The sequence below is a fragment of the Doryrhamphus excisus genome, linkage group LG18 (assembly GCF_037039965.1).
Source record: "Doryrhamphus excisus strain RoL-2023G ecotype Guam linkage group LG18, RoL_Dexc_Guam_v1.1, whole genome shotgun sequence".
NCBI lineage: Eukaryota > Metazoa > Chordata > Actinopteri > Syngnathiformes > Syngnathidae > Doryrhamphus > Doryrhamphus excisus.
In genome coordinates, this window is record NC_136374.1 from 3508942 (window position 1) to 3526925 (window position 17984).

At 41.7% G+C, this 17984-nt stretch overlaps 2 protein-coding genes across 2 annotated transcripts; both read left to right on the plus strand.

Moving 5' to 3' along the window:
- The first annotated feature begins 1741 nt into the window (after positions 1-1741).
- LOC131106595 (uncharacterized) lies at positions 1742-6429 on the plus strand. Its single transcript, XM_058055814.2, has 2 exons — positions 1742-1988; positions 3418-6429. The coding sequence occupies exons 1-2, from the start codon at positions 1748-1750 to the stop codon at positions 4227-4229; spliced, it is 1053 nt and encodes a 350-aa protein (XP_057911797.2). The 5' UTR covers positions 1742-1747; the 3' UTR covers positions 4230-6429.
- A 3316-nt stretch (positions 6430-9745) lies between these two features.
- Positions 9746-12896, plus strand: elf3 (E74-like factor 3 (ets domain transcription factor, epithelial-specific)). The gene is made up of 9 exons (XM_058054948.2): positions 9746-10064; positions 10153-10304; positions 10604-10837; positions 10916-11041; positions 11121-11261; positions 11347-11433; positions 11519-11638; positions 11737-11932; positions 12055-12896. The coding sequence occupies exons 2-9, from the start codon at positions 10160-10162 to the stop codon at positions 12164-12166; spliced, it is 1161 nt and encodes a 386-aa protein (XP_057910931.2). The 5' UTR covers positions 9746-10064; positions 10153-10159; the 3' UTR covers positions 12167-12896.
- Positions 12897-17984: the final 5088 nt, after the last annotated feature.

Sequence of the window (17984 nt, forward strand, 5' to 3'; positions counted from 1 at the left end):
ACAAAATCCCAAGGTATTAAAGCATCACGTGACCACCCATCGCCATCGTCACTCACAGAGCAAGTGCAAGAGGAGGAACGCAATGGGGGAGAAGACGAGTGAATGGAAGCATGGGAGGCGGGGGTGGGTTTAAGGCGCTGCTCAATCCTCCTTTTCATTACCGTCGCTGACACACAGGAGCCCCTCCCTGAGCTGCAGAGAAGCAGACAAAAGACGCACAACATGAATCCATTTGAAAGAAGGCAGAATGTATATTTCACATCGACTCCATGATTGTATCCACTTTTTATCAACATGTCAACAAGGCTTCTTTTTGACCTTTTGTCTATTTATTTGCAGAAAAATATCAATAGTGCCGACAGCACGATAATATCAATCAATATCGAGATATTACCATGCTGTCGGCACTATTCATATTTGAGATGTTTTGCATTGATAGTTACCTGTTTAGAAACCGATAAACCGATTAAGAAACCGATAACATTTATTTATTTATTTAGCTGTACTGTACAGACTGTCCCCGCCCCCCACAGTTAACCCCGCCCATTATTTGAGAAGCACCAATATTACATTTCCTACTTTTCCAAATAATTGCTATAATTCTTATTCAATACCAACATTATGTATCATAATGGTTAATTTATATGATATTAAATTGTTGTCAATGTGTTTTTTGTTTTCCTAAATTTCTGTGTTGTGTTGCATTGTAATTAATTCATGATCAAAGGCAAAAAATCATAAAATAATTCAAAGATATTGAACATGTTCACATTATAAGTGTTGGTATCGTATCGTTCATACTGGGGGGTGCATTTATTGGTATCGGACCATGCCAAAAAAATTGTCCCGTGAGGCAAGTTCGCCCTCTTCTGGTACAGTAGCGCCTCTGCAAGACGAATGACGTCACATATGCTTGCATTAAATATATTTGTTACATATGTACAGATTTGCTGACGTGAATCTAATCAATTTCAACATCATGATAACGTAGAATATTTTTTTCTCACGCATCCAGAAACCGGCAGTCATATATATTATATACTGTAGTGGCTATGGAAAGACACGACTGTGATCGATAACAAGCTTTTATTGGACTACAATAATGGCTACTGTCGGCCGTAACCACGCCGCTAAAAACCACAGCTAGCAACACAACAGTGCTTCCTCAACACGACACGCCCCCACACCTCTGGTGCATTCACAGTCCCCCGGAACAACCAGACACTCAAGAGCACAACATGTCAACATGAACACGTCAGGGTAGCTACAATACTATATACTATATATTATATGCTATATACTGTAGCTTCGTCGCCGACGCTATGGAAAGGACACGACTGTGATCGATAACAAGCTTTGATTGTACAACAATAATGGCTACTGTCGGCCGTAACCACGCCGCTAAAAAACACAGCTAGCAACACAACAGTGCTTCCTCAACACCACACGCCTCTGGTGCATTCACAGTCCCCCGGAACAGTCAGATATTCAAGAGCACAACATGCCAACATGAACACGTCAGGGTCGCTACATTACTATAGATGTTGATTACACACAATGAAACAACTCAAACCATTATTTCTTGCTAATTTGAAGATTACATCTTATAAATAATAAAAAAAAACTGTCAGGAAATGAGACTATTACATAACATCAGTAAATAAGCAATAGCATGTGGGTGTTGTTCAGCCCCCGGACAGTAGATGGCGCCGTGTACACTGCAAGTCATTGTTGCAACCAGCCAGGGATGTATTTAAGAAGAAGAAAAAGAGGAAACTGTAACAGGGAAGGCAGCGATCTTTGTTATCATTTAAAAATGTCCTCTGTTCAGATTTTAAGAGCATTTATCAGTGAGAGACTGACGGTGGTTGTGGAGGAAATAATGGGGATGTTTGAGAAAACGATAGCCGAATATGAGGAGGAGATCTGTCATCATCGAAGGCTGCTGGAAGCTAATCAGCTGACCGACAAGATCATCGATAACTGCGGTAGAAGTCTTTCTTATTAAAGTCATTACTTAATTTTAACTAATGACTATTTAGAAGAAGCAGGACTAATGTAGTTTTTGTTACATTTGCTACTACTTATGTCTGCCTTGAAGCAACACATGCATCAATGCTAAATGTCATCTAATATGGCCTTTTAGATGGACAGATTGAAGCACATCTAGCTAACATAATCACGTATAAAACATTTTAGAGGCCGAATGTGTTTTTCAATACACATTATTGAATGAAATGGAAATAGCTGATCACCATGTTGTATCCTTCAGCATAATGGGCACCCTCATTTTTCGGTCCTTTGTATTGACTTGTGTACTCATGTAGAACAGCTACACGCAATAACTAAAACAGAAAACTTTCTAGTTCTTCCATGACCTGCACCATTCCAGCTGTATTTCTTTGGATCATTTGCTACCCACGAAAACGGTCTGTTTTAATGTTTTCCACTCACGGCCACTTTGCTGTGGTTGGTCACACTCCCAAGTGTATAGAACAGGGGTCTCAAACTCAATTTACTTGGGGGCCACTGGAGCTCGGGTCAGGGTGAGACTGGGCCGCATCAGGTTTTCCAAAAAAAAACATTTATTAAAAACAAAAAAAATTAATAAACTTGCTTTGGTTCCAATTTTCTACAAGAAAAGCTCTGATAAAACATTCCATTGTTCTCAAATATCTTAATTTTTATTTTTCTGCACAAAATAATATGAAAAATAAATAAACAAATCAAGAATTAAAAAAATCAGTCAGTAATAAATAAATAAATATTATAATAATAATAATAATAAAACGGCAAATAATAAAAACTTAAGAAAGCACATATAGTTGGTGGGTAGACAAATTATTTTTTTCAGATTAAAATGAACAAAGCATTATTAGAGCCCTGTAGACATGACAAAACACGACTATAGTCACATTTATACTCTTTTTATTTACAACATATTGCGCAACTGCAGGGTCTTGAGACACATGCTAACTCGCAAACTAGAGAGCTAGCCACCTAAACGGTAGCCTTCAAGTTATTTCCTTTAAACTTAAATAGCCAAAAACGTACCACTTCCACACGGATAGGGAGGATAACTATTAACAGTTATTTAACCTTTAACATGAACATTAATCAAACGTAATAATTTTTTCTGGGTACATGATACCATACAGAATACATGTCAAACTTGCGTGGGCCGCACTAATATTAAACTTTCATATCAAGGCGGGGCCTCAAACTAGTGTCCTGTGGGCCACATTTGGCCCACGGGTCGCGTGTTTGAGACCCCTGGTATAGAAGGACCTCCGGTGTTGTGCCGCTAGCTGCCAACAGTATAGAAAATATCATATACTGACTAAAAGGCAGAGAACCAGCTTTTTGGCAAGTGTCCATTGTGTGCTTTAATCACTAAATTAAAAGTTTGTATTCCAGATGGATCTCAGCACATCCGGCCTGTGAAGATCTCTCCGGGGCATCAGGAGACAAGTCCAATGCCTCCATACATCAAAGAAGAACAAGAAGAAGTATGGGCAAGTCCCATAATAAATCAGGAGGAGATTGACACCCCCGACATCCTTTTCCACTCTACTTGTGTGGACAGTGGAGGTTCTAAAGGGGAAATGCTGCCCCCTAGCATACAGCCAAGTGTTCCCCACAGAGGGACAACTTCTCCAGCCGCCAGCATCCCAGTCGGGCACATTGAAGGCCGACTTTACAGAGAAGACTGCGGGAGCTCTGTTGTTGACATGGATGCTGTTGGTGTCTTTAAAGCAGCCGACAACGGCCAACCTGCCACTTTTCATTTACTAACGCAAGACTTGAATAAAGAACCACAGACATCGTCGGAATCATGGAAGCACACAATTCCCGTGCCGCCTCAGAGCTCTCTTAAGGAGGCCAGATGTTACAAGTGCAGCGAGTGCGGCAAAATCTTCAAATACAACCACAACTTGCAGAGACACAAGTCGTGTCACACGGGAGAGAGACCGTTTGGCTGCATTGAATGCGGCAGGAAATTTAATCAAAAGGCAAGTTTGGACAGACACAAACGAGTGCACACAGGAGAAAAGCCTTTTAGTTGTTTCTTCTGTGGTAAGAACTTCACCCGGAGGGGGACGTTGACGTCCCACATGAGATTTCACACAGGAGAGAAGCCTTTCTGTTGCTCCGTTTGCAAGAAAAATTATAACAACAGAGAGACGCTGGTAAAGCACATGAGCACACATGAAACTTACACAAGCTAACAAAAATGCCCATTTTTGGAGATGAAAGCGAATAACGGTGCTAGTTGTTGAAATGATTAGTCATCCCTACAAATAAACATCTCTTTTGCAATGTTTTCCACCTCAAACTGACTTGTGTGAGAGAGTACACCCTGGACTGGTGGCCAGCCAATCACAGGGCACATATAGACAAACAACCATTCACACTCACATTCATACCTTGGAGTTGCTAATTAACCTAGCATGTTTTTGGAATGTGGGAGGAAACCCGGAGTACCCGGAGAAAACCCACGCATGCACGGGGAGAACATGCAAAATCCACACAGAGATGGCCAAGGGTGGAATTGAACCCTGGTCTCCTAGCTGTGAAGTCTGCAAGCCAACCACTCGACCGTGCCACCAAAAACATATTAGTATGTAAAAAAAAAAAAAAAAACACGTTAACTAATTTACAAATTTACTTACTACATCGTTACTCCGGAATGACACTTCTTCATTGTCATCCGACTACTGTGGAAAGATATCTTCATGATGCATTCATGGACACTCCAAACATCACAATGTCTTTATTGTGTGTGTATGTTTGGTCTAAATAAACATTCATTCATTCATTTTCTACCACTTATCCTCGCTGGGGTGCTGGAGCCTATCCCAGCTGTCTTCGGGCAAGAGGCGGGGTACACCCTGGACTGGTGGCCAGCCAATCACAGGGCACATATAGACAAACAACCATTCACACTCACATTCATACCTATGGACAATTTGGAGTCAACAATTAAGCTAGCATGTTTTTGGAATGTGGGAGTACCCGGAGAAAACCCACAAATGCACAGGGAGAATGTCAAAATAAACACTTTTGCAACTCTTAATGCGCAGGTACAATTTGTTGCATTTAAGTATGCTCGGAAATCCCCAACTCAAAACATGAATTTAAGTTAGCTTTCTGTGTGTGTTATTGTGAAAATTAGCAACAATTAGCATAATAGATCCACTTTTAAAAGCATTTTTAGAATGTGTCAATGAAAAACACCCGCGGGACACAAATGGTTCCCAAAGAAAGACGGGATTACGTCGGCACTCGTGTTTTTTTAACACCATTAACACCATTAACCCATTTTAACACCATTAATCCGGAGGTGTTGATTGTTGGCTATGCACCTGACTGTATCAGTATTAGTGGATCAGTGCATTCGCTTCTTAAAGACGTTGGAAGTCCAGGGTCCTGAGTCTAGTCCCACCGTGAACAAAAATAAATTGCAATGTTCCGGACTACTCCTGTCCCCTTGTGCAAAGCACCAAACCCCCCCAGTTTTAGCTCAGGGGCACTGCCAGCCCCTTGGGTGCCCCTTCTGACATCCCTCCTTCTTCTCTCTCAGGTTCTGAGTTGTGTGTAATCACAAAATACAGTTTTGAATATTTTTAATGTCTAAATATAACCAAAATAATACATATAGTAATACTTGAAAAAGTGATTAAAACATGCATGTTATTTTTATTTATTTTTTTTACTGTGGCAGCAGGTGTAATTCCTCTTTCCTCTTACCACTAGATGGCAGCACTGCATTGAAAATCGGCCCTTGTTTATTTGTATAGTGGAGTCAATTTAGAGTCGCCAATGAACATTAGTGTTTTTGCAAAAAACGGGGGAAAAATGCAAACTCCACACAGAGATGCCCAAGCGGAGAATCGAACCCAGGTCTTCAGGGGAAATCATATAATTCACAATATATAAATAAAAGCGGGAACTTATACCTCACCCTGTACAGATCTTATTGTAGTGATGCTCTATTCCGGTGGTCTAAAACTTGCGGCCCTTGGGCCAAATGCGGCCCGTGGGATGCTAGTTTGAGGCCCCCCCATCTTGATATGAAAGTTTAATGTTAGTGCGGCCCGCGCAAGTTTGGTATCATGAACACAGAAATGATAGCTTTGTGCACGCCAGACACAATTGATGCAATTTTTTCAGATGTAGCGATGCTAACTTGCTAATTGGGTAAAAGGGTTAAGTTTCATTAATGTTCATGTTAAAGATTAGGGTTATCTGACAAAAAATAATTTCTCTACCCACCTACTACATGTGGTTTATTAGTTTTTTTATTTTATTTTGCTGTTTTATTATTTTATTTATGTATTACTGATTGATTTATTTTCTTTATTTTTTCATCTTATTTTGTGTAGTAAATAAAAATTAAGATATTTGAGAAAAGTGGAATGTTTTATCAGAGCACTGAAAAAGTGTAGGGTACAGCAGAAGCAAAAGCATTGAAGACAGTTTTGTATTTAATTTTTTTTCTGTTTTTAATAAATATGTTTTTTTGTTTTTTAAACCTGATGCGACCCAGGCTTTATCTCCAGTGGCCCCTGGGGAAATTGAGTTTGAGACCCCTGCTCTATTCTATTCTATGTAGCCATAGTGAGGAAGAAGACACCCTAATAATTTGTGGATTATGTGGACTTATTTATGAAAATATTCATATTAAAGAAGTCTAACAGAGGCCTCATCAATGCATAGTTGGTTCATTGATGTTTTACTGTTCCAACTGTTCAGGGTTGTGGGATGACATCCCAGCTGAGTGGGTGACAATTGCCTTGTACAGAGAGCAGTTGTTAAAAGACTAACTGTTATTGCTGCCACTTGGCGCACTTCCCGTGTGATGACATCGCTGTCGTCACGCTCGCAGTATCTCTGGAAAGTCCCACCATTCCAGCCCAGGTGGAGCAGGAGAATGTGAGGAGGTGGAGGAGGAGGATGAATCGCAGGTGATGAAATGATTTGCCTGTTTGCCCCGAGGTCATGAAAGGTAATTGCGCCTTGTCAAAAGAGCCCCGAACCTGCATGGCAACATTCCGCCCTCTGCTTTTCTTCCAGAACACCAGCCAAAAAGGGTGTGAGGGATGTTGTGACATTTTGGAGAAAACCTTTTCCACTCCCGCTTCCTATGAAAGGCCTACGCTAAACAGCGCTTACATCACCGTGTGACCGCCGTCACAGTATTGGCTCTACCATATGATAAACAATATCGGCTCTACCAGGTCATACACCATAGTGACTCTACCATATGATAAACAATATTGGCTCTACCAGGCTGTACACTATAGGGACTCTACCAAGCCATACACTCTAGTGGCTCTACCTTAGAATAAATGGTATTGGCTCTACCAGGCTATACACTATAGTTACTCTACCTTATAATAAGCAGTATTGGCTCTACCAGGCCATACACAATATTGACTCTACCACGCCATACACTGCAGTGGCTCTACCTTATGATAAGCAGTATTGGCTCTACCAGGCCATACACAATATTGACTCTACCATATGCTAAATAATATGGCTCTACCAGGCCATACACAATGTTGACTCTACCATATGATAAATAATATTGGATCTACCAGGCCATACACAATATTGACGCTACCATATGATAAATAATATTGACTCTACCAGGCCATACACAACAGTGGCTTTACCACATGATAAATAATATTAGCTCTACCAGGCCATACACAATATTGACTCCACCATATGATAAATAATATTAGCTCTACCAGGCCATACACAATATTGACTCCACCATATGATAAATAATATTAGCTCTACCAGGCCATACACAATATTGACTCCACCATATGATAAATAATATTAGCTCTACCAGGCCATACACAATATTGACTCTGATGATATTGATACACAAGCAGCTGTTGGATGAAGAAAATGTGCTTCTTTCTACAGTAGTTGATGAAAAAGACAAAGTTAGATATAAAAAATTAGATGAATATACTTAAAAACACAACACACTAAATATGACCGTATTGAATTCACACTTTCATTTGACACCTCTAGTATCCAACATTACGTATTGTCACCTCCATTGCGGTGCTTTATCAAACATATCAGATCAATCAATACCGATTGGTTAGCATGTTGACCACACAGTCAGGAGAACCGGAAGACCTGGCTTCAAATTGCGTGCAGGCCTCACAGCTAGGAGACCAGGGTTCGATTCCACCCTCGGCCATCTCTGTGTGGAGTTTGCATGTTCTCCCCGTGCATGCGTGGGTTTTCTCCGGGTACTTAGGTTTCCTCCCACATTCCAAAAACATGCTAGGTTAATTAGCGACTCCAAATTGTCCATAGGTATGAATGTGAGTGTGAATGGTTGTTTGTCTATATGTGCCCTGTGATTGGCTGGCCACCAGTCCAGGGTGTACTCTCTCGCCCGAAGACAGCTGGGATAGGCTCCAGAACCGCCCGCGACCCTTGTGAGGAAAAAGTGGTAGAAAATAAATGAATGAATGAATTATCGCTCGTTTTTTTCAGAAATTAATAAATAAATAAATGAGTGGTTAGCATGTTGTGTCTGTGTGGAGTTTGCATGTTCATGTGTGGGTCTTTCCTTACAAGTGTACAAGTATTCTGGTCACTGGGCAGCAGTAATGGCACTAAACATTGAGACATTACCTTACATTACATTACCTTAACACTTAACATGCCACACGTGGCATGTCCAACACTTCAGTATAGAAGTGGTCATTTTTTTAGCTTCTTAAATTTTAGGTTAACTCGCTTGCTCATTTGTTAGCTCAGTAGCTAGCGTCTAAGAATAATATGAGTATAAATGTGATTATAGGGTTGTTACATCATGTCCACAGGGGTCTAATAATGTTAAAACTGTATTTATAAAGTCATATTTTTATGCTCCAACTACAAAAAATGTGCAATTTATTATCATTTTATTATTATTCATTCATTCATTTTCTACCGCTTCTTCCTCACGAGGGTCGCGGGGGTGCTGGAGCCTATCCCAGCTGTCTTCGGGCGAGAGGCGGGGTACACCCTAGACTGGTGGCCACAGGGCACATATAGACAAACAACCATTCACACTCACATTCATACCTATGGACAATTTGGAGTCGCTAATTAACCTAGCATGTTTTTGGAATGAGGGAGGAAACCGGAGTACCCGGAGAAAACCCACGCATGCACGGGGAGAACATGCAAACTCCACACAGAGATGGCCGAGATTGGAATTGAACCCTGGTCTCCTAGCTGTGAGGTCTGCGCGCTAACCACTTGACCGCCGTGCCGCGGAATTTTATTATTTTAATTTTTTTCCTACATCACGCCTGGAACCAACGACTGACGGAACGACTGCAACCGTTTGGGGGCTGTGCCCCGCAAACATGTTGTTATGAAGTAAAAGCTGGATCATTCTACTATAATTCTCAGGGATGTCAAACGCCTCGATACGCACCGCCCACATTGTTATCCAATAACTTGCGTTGTTGCGTTCATGCCGAGTTCAACCAAACGGCACAAATATTTGATTTCCACATATTTCACACCTGTTTACCAACAATTTAACTCAGTTGCGTAGTTGCGTACCACAGTAATTGTAAGGTGGCTTTAGTTCACATGTACTACACATAGCTGACATTGTGCTTGGTTATAAATAGTAAGTCATGTGAGGATGGGTATTCTGTGACTTGAAAAGTATCCTATTGTATTGTATTTTCAGGGAGGATGACAAAATACATGCAGTCAGCAAGCATAAATGAATATAATGACCCACCAAATATGATAATGAACTTAACTGCTGCTTGAAAAGAGGACAGGTTTGTGTTGTTGTCTGTAAAGCGTGAGCAACCTTGGAGGTGTGGCCAACTCCGTTTGGAATTCCCCTGAACTCACCTGAGTCCACCCCCACCCCGGAATAGGAGTATTAAACCTTTCAGGTGCTGAACTTAGCAGCAGGTGCATCTTTGGACAAACGGCAGAGGAGACAGGAGACAGGAAGTGGCGATTTCAACACACTTGGATCATAACATTTGCTTCATTTTGTGGCTCCCAATCAGGTAAACGATGTTTTCCTTTCAAGTAAACGATGCTTGTATTCGATGTGTGTGTTTGTGTTGAGGTTGTAATGAAGTTGTGATTTCGCAGCGTTTCCATGGCATCACCGTGCCTCAGCTCCGTGCTGACAAACGCCAACCTCGCCATGTACCAGACAGGTCTACCTGATGCCCTGCCCAATACCGCCATCAACACACAGCACCACGGCAGCGTGGGTTATAACTCCAACACCAACACCACCGGTAAGGAAAACATCTCATTCTATTAAAATGTGTTTTGTGTCTGGGAATTCCGTGGATGAAATGCATCTTGGATTTTCAAGACCATGACCTCATGGAAGGTTTCTCTGACCTCAATTAGAGCCTGCGGGATCAATCATTTACAAGCCAAGTCAATGATTAACCGAGCATAAGCATCAAGTGGTGCCACCTCATCGCTGAAACATCTCTTTGTTTTTCTGACCCGAGACAAAGAAGAGAAACCTACTTCTATAAATGTGGTCCATCCTCTAAAAATACCATCATTCTGCCGCCTTGTGCAGGTCAGTGGTATGCTCAGATGAACCCGCTCCACTGGACCGCTGATCATGTGATGGAGTGGATAAGCCACCACGTAGAACGCACAGAGTTCGATGCAAGTACCCTGACTCTGGCCTACTGTGCCATGGATGGCCACACCTTGTGCCAAATGAACCTGGAACAGATGGTCGGTGTCTTTGGCCCTGAGCTCGGCCCACACCTCCACCAGAACTTACAAGAAAGCAAAGCTAAATATGGTAAATCTAAAAATTCCGCAACTTTTTTCCCACACATGTTCGACAAAGGAGTTAAAAAGAGCCCATTTTTCATCCTAGAACTGCAGAGCCTATCAGGACCGGAACTCAACGAGACCTGCCAGCTCCTGGATAAGTTCCTGCATAACCTAAACTTCCCAGACAACCTATCATTCCCGTTGCTCAGCACCATCAAAATGGGTCAAGGTACAAATTGTGTCAAAGTGAGCAAGGTGTGAGCACACTCTGGAGGTTCTGACGCCATGTTCTTACCATTGGCCACCAGAGGACTGCACCATCAAGGGGGAATTTGACTACAGTGATAATTATGATCTGCTCGGCCTTACCATGGGTGTCATGACGCCGCTGGGTGACGAGTGCATGTCCGATACCCAGTCTGACAGCGATTGCAGCTCCTCATCCAACAGTCAGTATTTCTTTCGATCTTCTATATGACTCCTCGTCTTCTTGCCTCCTGAGGATCTCAGAATGGACTGGTCTTGTTTCATCAGGTGGCATGTTTGGCTTCCCCAACCTCGGTTCACCGGAGTCCGGCAGTGGAGAATCGGACCCAGAGTTCTCCTACCCCATGATATCAAGTGAGTAGGAAAAGATTCTTGGAATTCCTTGCGTGGTGTCTTTGGGTTTCAGCAAACACCTGACCACGACCTTCCGTGTTGACAGAGTCTCTGGTAAAAAAGGAAAAAGTCGAGTCACAAATTAAGCGACCGCGAGGCCGACCTCCGAAAGTCAGCAGAGAGCACAGCAGCAACATTTACGAGCTTTCAAAGAAAACCAAACACGGTAAGAAACGACAAAGCTGCTTTTGCATATTTGACTTAGCAAGCAAGAAGATCCAAACTTCTGGTGCTCACCGAGCCTCCTTGGGTTCTTCTCCGCAGCGCCTCGTAGTACTCATCTTTGGGAGTTCATCAGGGATATTCTCATCCACCCGGAGAAGAACCAGGGCTTGATGAAGTGGGAAGATCGGCGTGAGGGCGTGTTTAAGTTCCTGAAGTCTGAAGCTGTGGCTCAGATGTGGGGGCAGAAGAAGAAGAACAGCAGCATGACGTACGAGAAACTCAGCCGTGCTATGAGGTACTTTCAGTTACTTCTCATGTATTTATTATAATTGCTGTATCATTTTTTTCTTGTCTCTACACAAAGATCATGAGATGTTGATGACCGTGTATCTTATGCTTGATGTCCTACATCCACAGGTATTACTACAAACGGGAAATCCTTGAGCGGGTGGACGGACGGCGGCTCGTGTACAAATTCGGAAAGAATTCCAGCGGCTGGAAAGTTGAAGAGCTCGGAATGAGCATGTAAAGGTTCATTGCCGATGGCCGTTGCAATCCAAAAGCCAATCTGTGCAGGAGTTAGGAACTTGTAAGACTCGTTTTTCCTGTCAGGGGGGAAATCCTCGCCACCCAAATGTTAAGACACGAACTTCCTTTCCGAGGGAAGGTGTCGCAGAAAATGTAAGCCAGTGTTTTTGGCTCTAGTAGGTTTTATGAACCAATTTTAATATTGATTGTGTGTATTGGATATTGCTTTGTTGTTTCATCTCTCGCATCACAGCTGCATTGGAATTGGAATATTGGAATATCGGAATATCTTCCCTCCAAAAGTCAAATTAATTCACTTTCAAGGGATCACAGTTCAGAATCGGGGAGCATTTCGACAATTAGGAAGAGGATTCACTCTGTGCATTGGTTTCAGCACCGACTCATAGAACAACGGCATGAATAGAGTGAAACCCTATAGAGTTGAAAACTCAGCTCGTGACACCCCCGTTATGCAGTCAATCTATATCATATACTGTAAATAATTCATATAATTTTCTTTTAAACAGCAGCCATGTGCGCTACGTCTTTTGCTATCACTTTTTCAAAAGTGCACGACACAAACTTTGAGGAGAAACAAGCGGTCATGATATCACACCATTAATATACTTGTATGTATAATCCTGACAATATTTTTTGATATCCTGTTATATGTCATTTTTATTTTACTGTATATTTTTCATTTTATAATAAATAAATACATGAGTATTAACTTGCTTTGTTTGTGTATTTATTTCTAAATCTCTACTGCAGTTCTTGTCGAATACCACCAGGAGCAATGAGTCTCTTACAGCGCTGTGGAGGAATTTTGGGCCAATCATCTTTGCAGAATTGTTGTCATTCAGCCACAATGGAGGCTTTTCCAGCATGAAGCCTTTTTAATGTCATGCATCCATAGTATCTGAATCTGATTCGGGTTAGGACTTGGACTACTTGAGTTCACCAACAAATGGCCGGACAGCAGAATCCATGGTTCCATTTATCACAGTAAGTGTTCCAGTGTTCCAGCCCCAGACCATCACACTACCACCACCATATTTTACCGTTGGTATGACGTTCTTTTTTTTAAATGCTGCATTATTTTGACGCCAGGGTCATGGGGTCATTTTGGTTGGCCAACTTTTTTCACCCTTTAACCTTTAAGGGTGCTAAACATGCAATAAAAAATTTAATCAAACCACAGTACCTGGATGAAAATGCATGCGGTCACGGATCATCGTCTAATTTTCTCGCTTAAGATGCAATGTGTGGAGGTCAACTTGAGGATTTCATTTGGACATCTGATTCGGGTCAGGACTTGGACTACTTGAGTTCACCAACAGATGGCCGGACAAAAAAATCCTGCACAGCAGAATCCATGGTTCCATTTATCACAGCAAGTGTTCCAGTGTTCCAGCCCTAGACCATCACACTACCACCACCGTATTTTACAGTTGGTATGACGTTCTTTTTTTAGATGCTGCATTATTTTGACACCAGGGTCATCGGGTCATTTTGGTTGGCCAACTTTTTTCACCCTTTAACCTTTAAGGGTGCTAAACATGCAAAAAACAAATGAAATCACACCACAATACTTGGATGAAAATACATGCGGTCACGGATCATCGTCAAATTTTCTCCCTTAAGATGCAATGTGTGGAGGTCACCTTGAGGATTTCATTTGGACATCTGATTCGGGTCAGGACTTGGACTACTTGAGTTCACCAACAGATGGCCGGACAAAAAAATCCTGCACAGCAGAATCCATGGTTCCACTTATCACAGCAAGTGTTCCAGTGTTCCAGCCCCAGACCATCCCACTACCACCACCATATTTTACCGTTGGTATGACGTTCTTTTTTTTAAATGATGCATTATTTTGACGTCAGGGTTATGGGGTCATTTTGGTTGGGCAACTTTTTTCACCCTTTAACCTTTAAGGGTGCTAAACATGGAAAAAAAAATGAAATCACACCACAGTACTTGGATGAAAATGCAAAAAAATGAAGATTTCATTTGGACATTTTCATTGGAAATCGACTGTACTGCTGTACAAAGGCCGGACTATAAAAATGCTTTTATTGTCCAAGTACTTGTGGGCTTGTGGCCTTATCGGTACATCAAATGATTCCCGTTGCGATGGAGATGTGGAAGTTCTGGCTGGCACTTTGCAGACCGTCTACTGTGATCAGTATCGAGTCATTCCAAAGACTTTGTGTGTAGAAGATAAGCCGGCTAGCATGGTTTCTTCACCAGGAAAGGATTCCTCGTGTGGTGCATGCTTTGTTGGCAACTAAGTAACTTTTTTTTGGGAGTAGATTTGGTAATACTTAAACATGGATGAGCATTTGGGGCTAAAGTCCTGAAGCAGACGTTTATAAAGGAGCAATCATTAAACGTTGGCTGATTGAAGACTGAATGGTCCGTGGATACCAAAAATAGAAAATGCCCTCTGAAAAGAAACAAGGCTTCAACAGAAACCCTCAAAATTTTGTCTGACCCAAAATATACCCTTAATTTTTTACACTTTTTGTTATACTCTATCTTTATCACAGCAAGTGTTCCAGCCCCAGACCATCACACTACCACCACCGTATTTTACCGTTGGTATGACGTTCTTTTTTTTAATGCTGCATTATTTTGACGCCAGGGTCATGGGGTCATTTTGGTTGGCCAACTTTGTAGAAGATAAGCTTCTGACACAAAATATACCCTTAATTTTTTTACACACATTTTGGGCATCAAACGTTTCATCATGGCATGAGTAAATCTTAGCGTGAAATGATGAACTCAGCCAATCGTGTCTTGTTTGGTGTTCTGATGCACGCTTAAGTTCTGACATCACTGGAAGAGATGGGCGCGGTCATCATTGGGTCCCAGGGGTGGAGCAGCAATAAATTGATGGCTGGATGTGATTCATTTAACCCCGTGTACGCCATTTTATTGGTCAAGTCGCTCATGAAGTTATTTTTGCTGAGATAGGAGTACACATAATGCACGAATGTCATGAGTAGTATTTTTAGTCCTCCTGACAGGTTGTCCAGGTTGATGACAGCATGAGATAATTTTAAGCTAGTCCCGTTCGTCCAGATGTTGATTTCTGCATGCCTGCCACTAGCAGAATGCACTATTATGTCTGCAAAGTATGCAACGCAGCCCTTCCATGACAGCTTTCAAATGAAGCACAGAGCCGACACGCTTCAGCAGCAAGGCTTGTGTGGGAACCACAGGCATCGGATAAAAACTGCAGGGGTCAAAAATATTACATTTACCTTATCAAAAGTAATACGTCAAGTATATTGGGTCGCACGGTGAAATAGTGGTTAGAATGTTGGCCACACAGTCAAGGGATGGGGAAGATCTGGGTTTGGACATCTCTGTGTGGAGTTTGCATGTTGTCCCCGTGCATGCGTGGGTTTTCTCAGCTTACTCCGGTTTCCTCGTACATTCCAAAAACATGCATGTTAGGTTCATTGGAGACTCTCAATCAACCATAATGACATATGTCAATTTGTCTATATGTGTCCTGTGATTGGCTGGCAACCAATCCAGGGTGTGGGTCTGGTATACTCGGGTTTGGTATATTCAGTCTGCTTTGGTGTACTCTGTCTGCTTTGGTATACTCTGTCTGCTTTGGTATACGGTATACTTATAACAAACTTAGCTGTGTACTACTGCTGGTTACTAAAGAACGGAACAGGATAGAAACAAACTTTTTTTCCTGGTGAAAGGTGAGCGTCTCACCTTTCTTTTGGTATATACCATATACCATACCATATACCATGACTATATAGTCATGGATTACAATAAACTGTGCCTTGAAAATCAGTCAAAATCATCAAAAATGTCCTGGCCGGTACAGAGAACGACAGCTTTTGAAAAATGTCTGGGATTGAATGACTTAAATGTACTTTTTGCTGTCTTGCAGAGGTAGTAGAGCTTTGGGACTTGGACAAAAGTAGCTCAAAAAGTATCTGAATTATTGTGAGCAGCTGGTTAGGTGTACTCTATCCAGTCTGTATGAGTTTGGTATACTCTATCTCAGGGGTCTCAAACACGCGGCCTGCGGACCGGACACTAGTTTGAGGCCCCCGCCTTGATATGAAAGTTTAATGTTAGTGCGGCTCGCGCAAGTTTGATATGGATGCTGTATGGTATCATGTACTCAGAAAAAATGATTACGTTTGATTCATGTTCATGTTAAAGGTTAAATAACTGTTAATAGTTATCCTCCCTATCCGTGTGGAAGTGGTAAGTTTTTGGCTATTTAAGTTTAAAGGAAATAACTTGAAGGCTACCGTTTAGGTCGCTAGCTCTCTAGTTTGCGAGTTAGCATGTGTCTCAAGACCCTGCAGTTGCGCAATATGTTGTAAATAAAAAGAGTATAAATGTGACTATAGTCGTGTTTTGTCATGTCTACAGGGCTCTAATAATGCTTTGTTCATTTTAATCTGAAAAAAATAATTTGTCTACCCACCAACTATATGTGCTTTCTTAAGTTTTTATTATTTGCCGTTTTATTATTATTATTATATTTATTTATTTATTACTGATTGATTGATTTCTTTATTCTTGATTTGTTTATTTATTTTTCATCTTATTTTGTGTAGAAAAATACAGAGTAAGATATTTGAGAAGAGTGGAATGTTTTATCAGAGCTTTTATTGTAGAAAATTGGAACCAAATCAAAGTTTTTTACATTTTTTTTTTAATGCGTTTTTTTTGGGAGGGAGGGGAAACCTGATGCGGCCCAGTCTCACCCAGCTCCAGTGGCCCCCAAGTAAATTGAGTTTGAGACCCCTGCTCTATCTACTTAGCTGTACTCTGACTCTAAAAACTCCCAAGACCAACAAGTCTGCTGTTTTGCTGAAGTTCAGGCCTACGGTCATTGACTTGATTCCGTCTGACTGATTTGTTTGGAATTTCCTCTGCTTGGACTTGACAAATCAATATCAAACAGGCATTGCTGCAAACTCAATCATTAACTTGTGAAAAGTTCAAGTGAAATATGAAGGAGTACGAGCACTATTACATGCACGAGACCAGTACTTCTCAACTGATTTGGCTGTTTCAGTGACAATCTGGCAACCAAAATGAAAACATTTTCCAACTCCAACTCCTCAAATATCTTTATTTATTATTTTAATGAATTTCAGGTATTTTTTTTACATTCGAAATGTAAAGGGACTGCCTAGGGGGGCTAACTTTTGAAGGTGTTGCAAGCATCCTGCTCCGTGCATATAAGCCGTTTCCTAGGTAACACCCACAGCAGGGATTGGACCCAGTCTTCCGATGTCCCGACTGTGTGGCCAACATGCTCATGTTGAGTGACAGGCAAAGGCATTTTGGATTCTGATATGCTGAGCAATGCTGATGAGACGAAGCATTAATAGCTGAAACTCACTGGCACTGTTTGACCTGTTCATCCACCTTCAACACTGCCTAACTCACGTGCACACACCCGCGCTCGCACACACGCAAGTATCCTGACTTAATGGCGTGTGTATGTCTACCAAGGTCAACATACCGGTCTAGCGGCTGAGTTTACGGGAAACGTGCAAACCTGTGCCAAATACTGGAAGGAGAGGGAGGGCAGGATTTTTTACTGCTATGATCTCACTGCATTGTCCCAAGACAAACACAAAGGAAGGCATTATGCACCCCCCCCCCCACCCCCCAGGCAGTTACTCATTAAGCTCAAAGGCAATACTTTGGTTGTTAGCAGACATCCATCCCATTGCAGACACATTCTCACAACTAAATGTTAAAAAAAAAACTGCATGCTGTGTATACATATTCAATGGAACTTTGAAAACAAAATA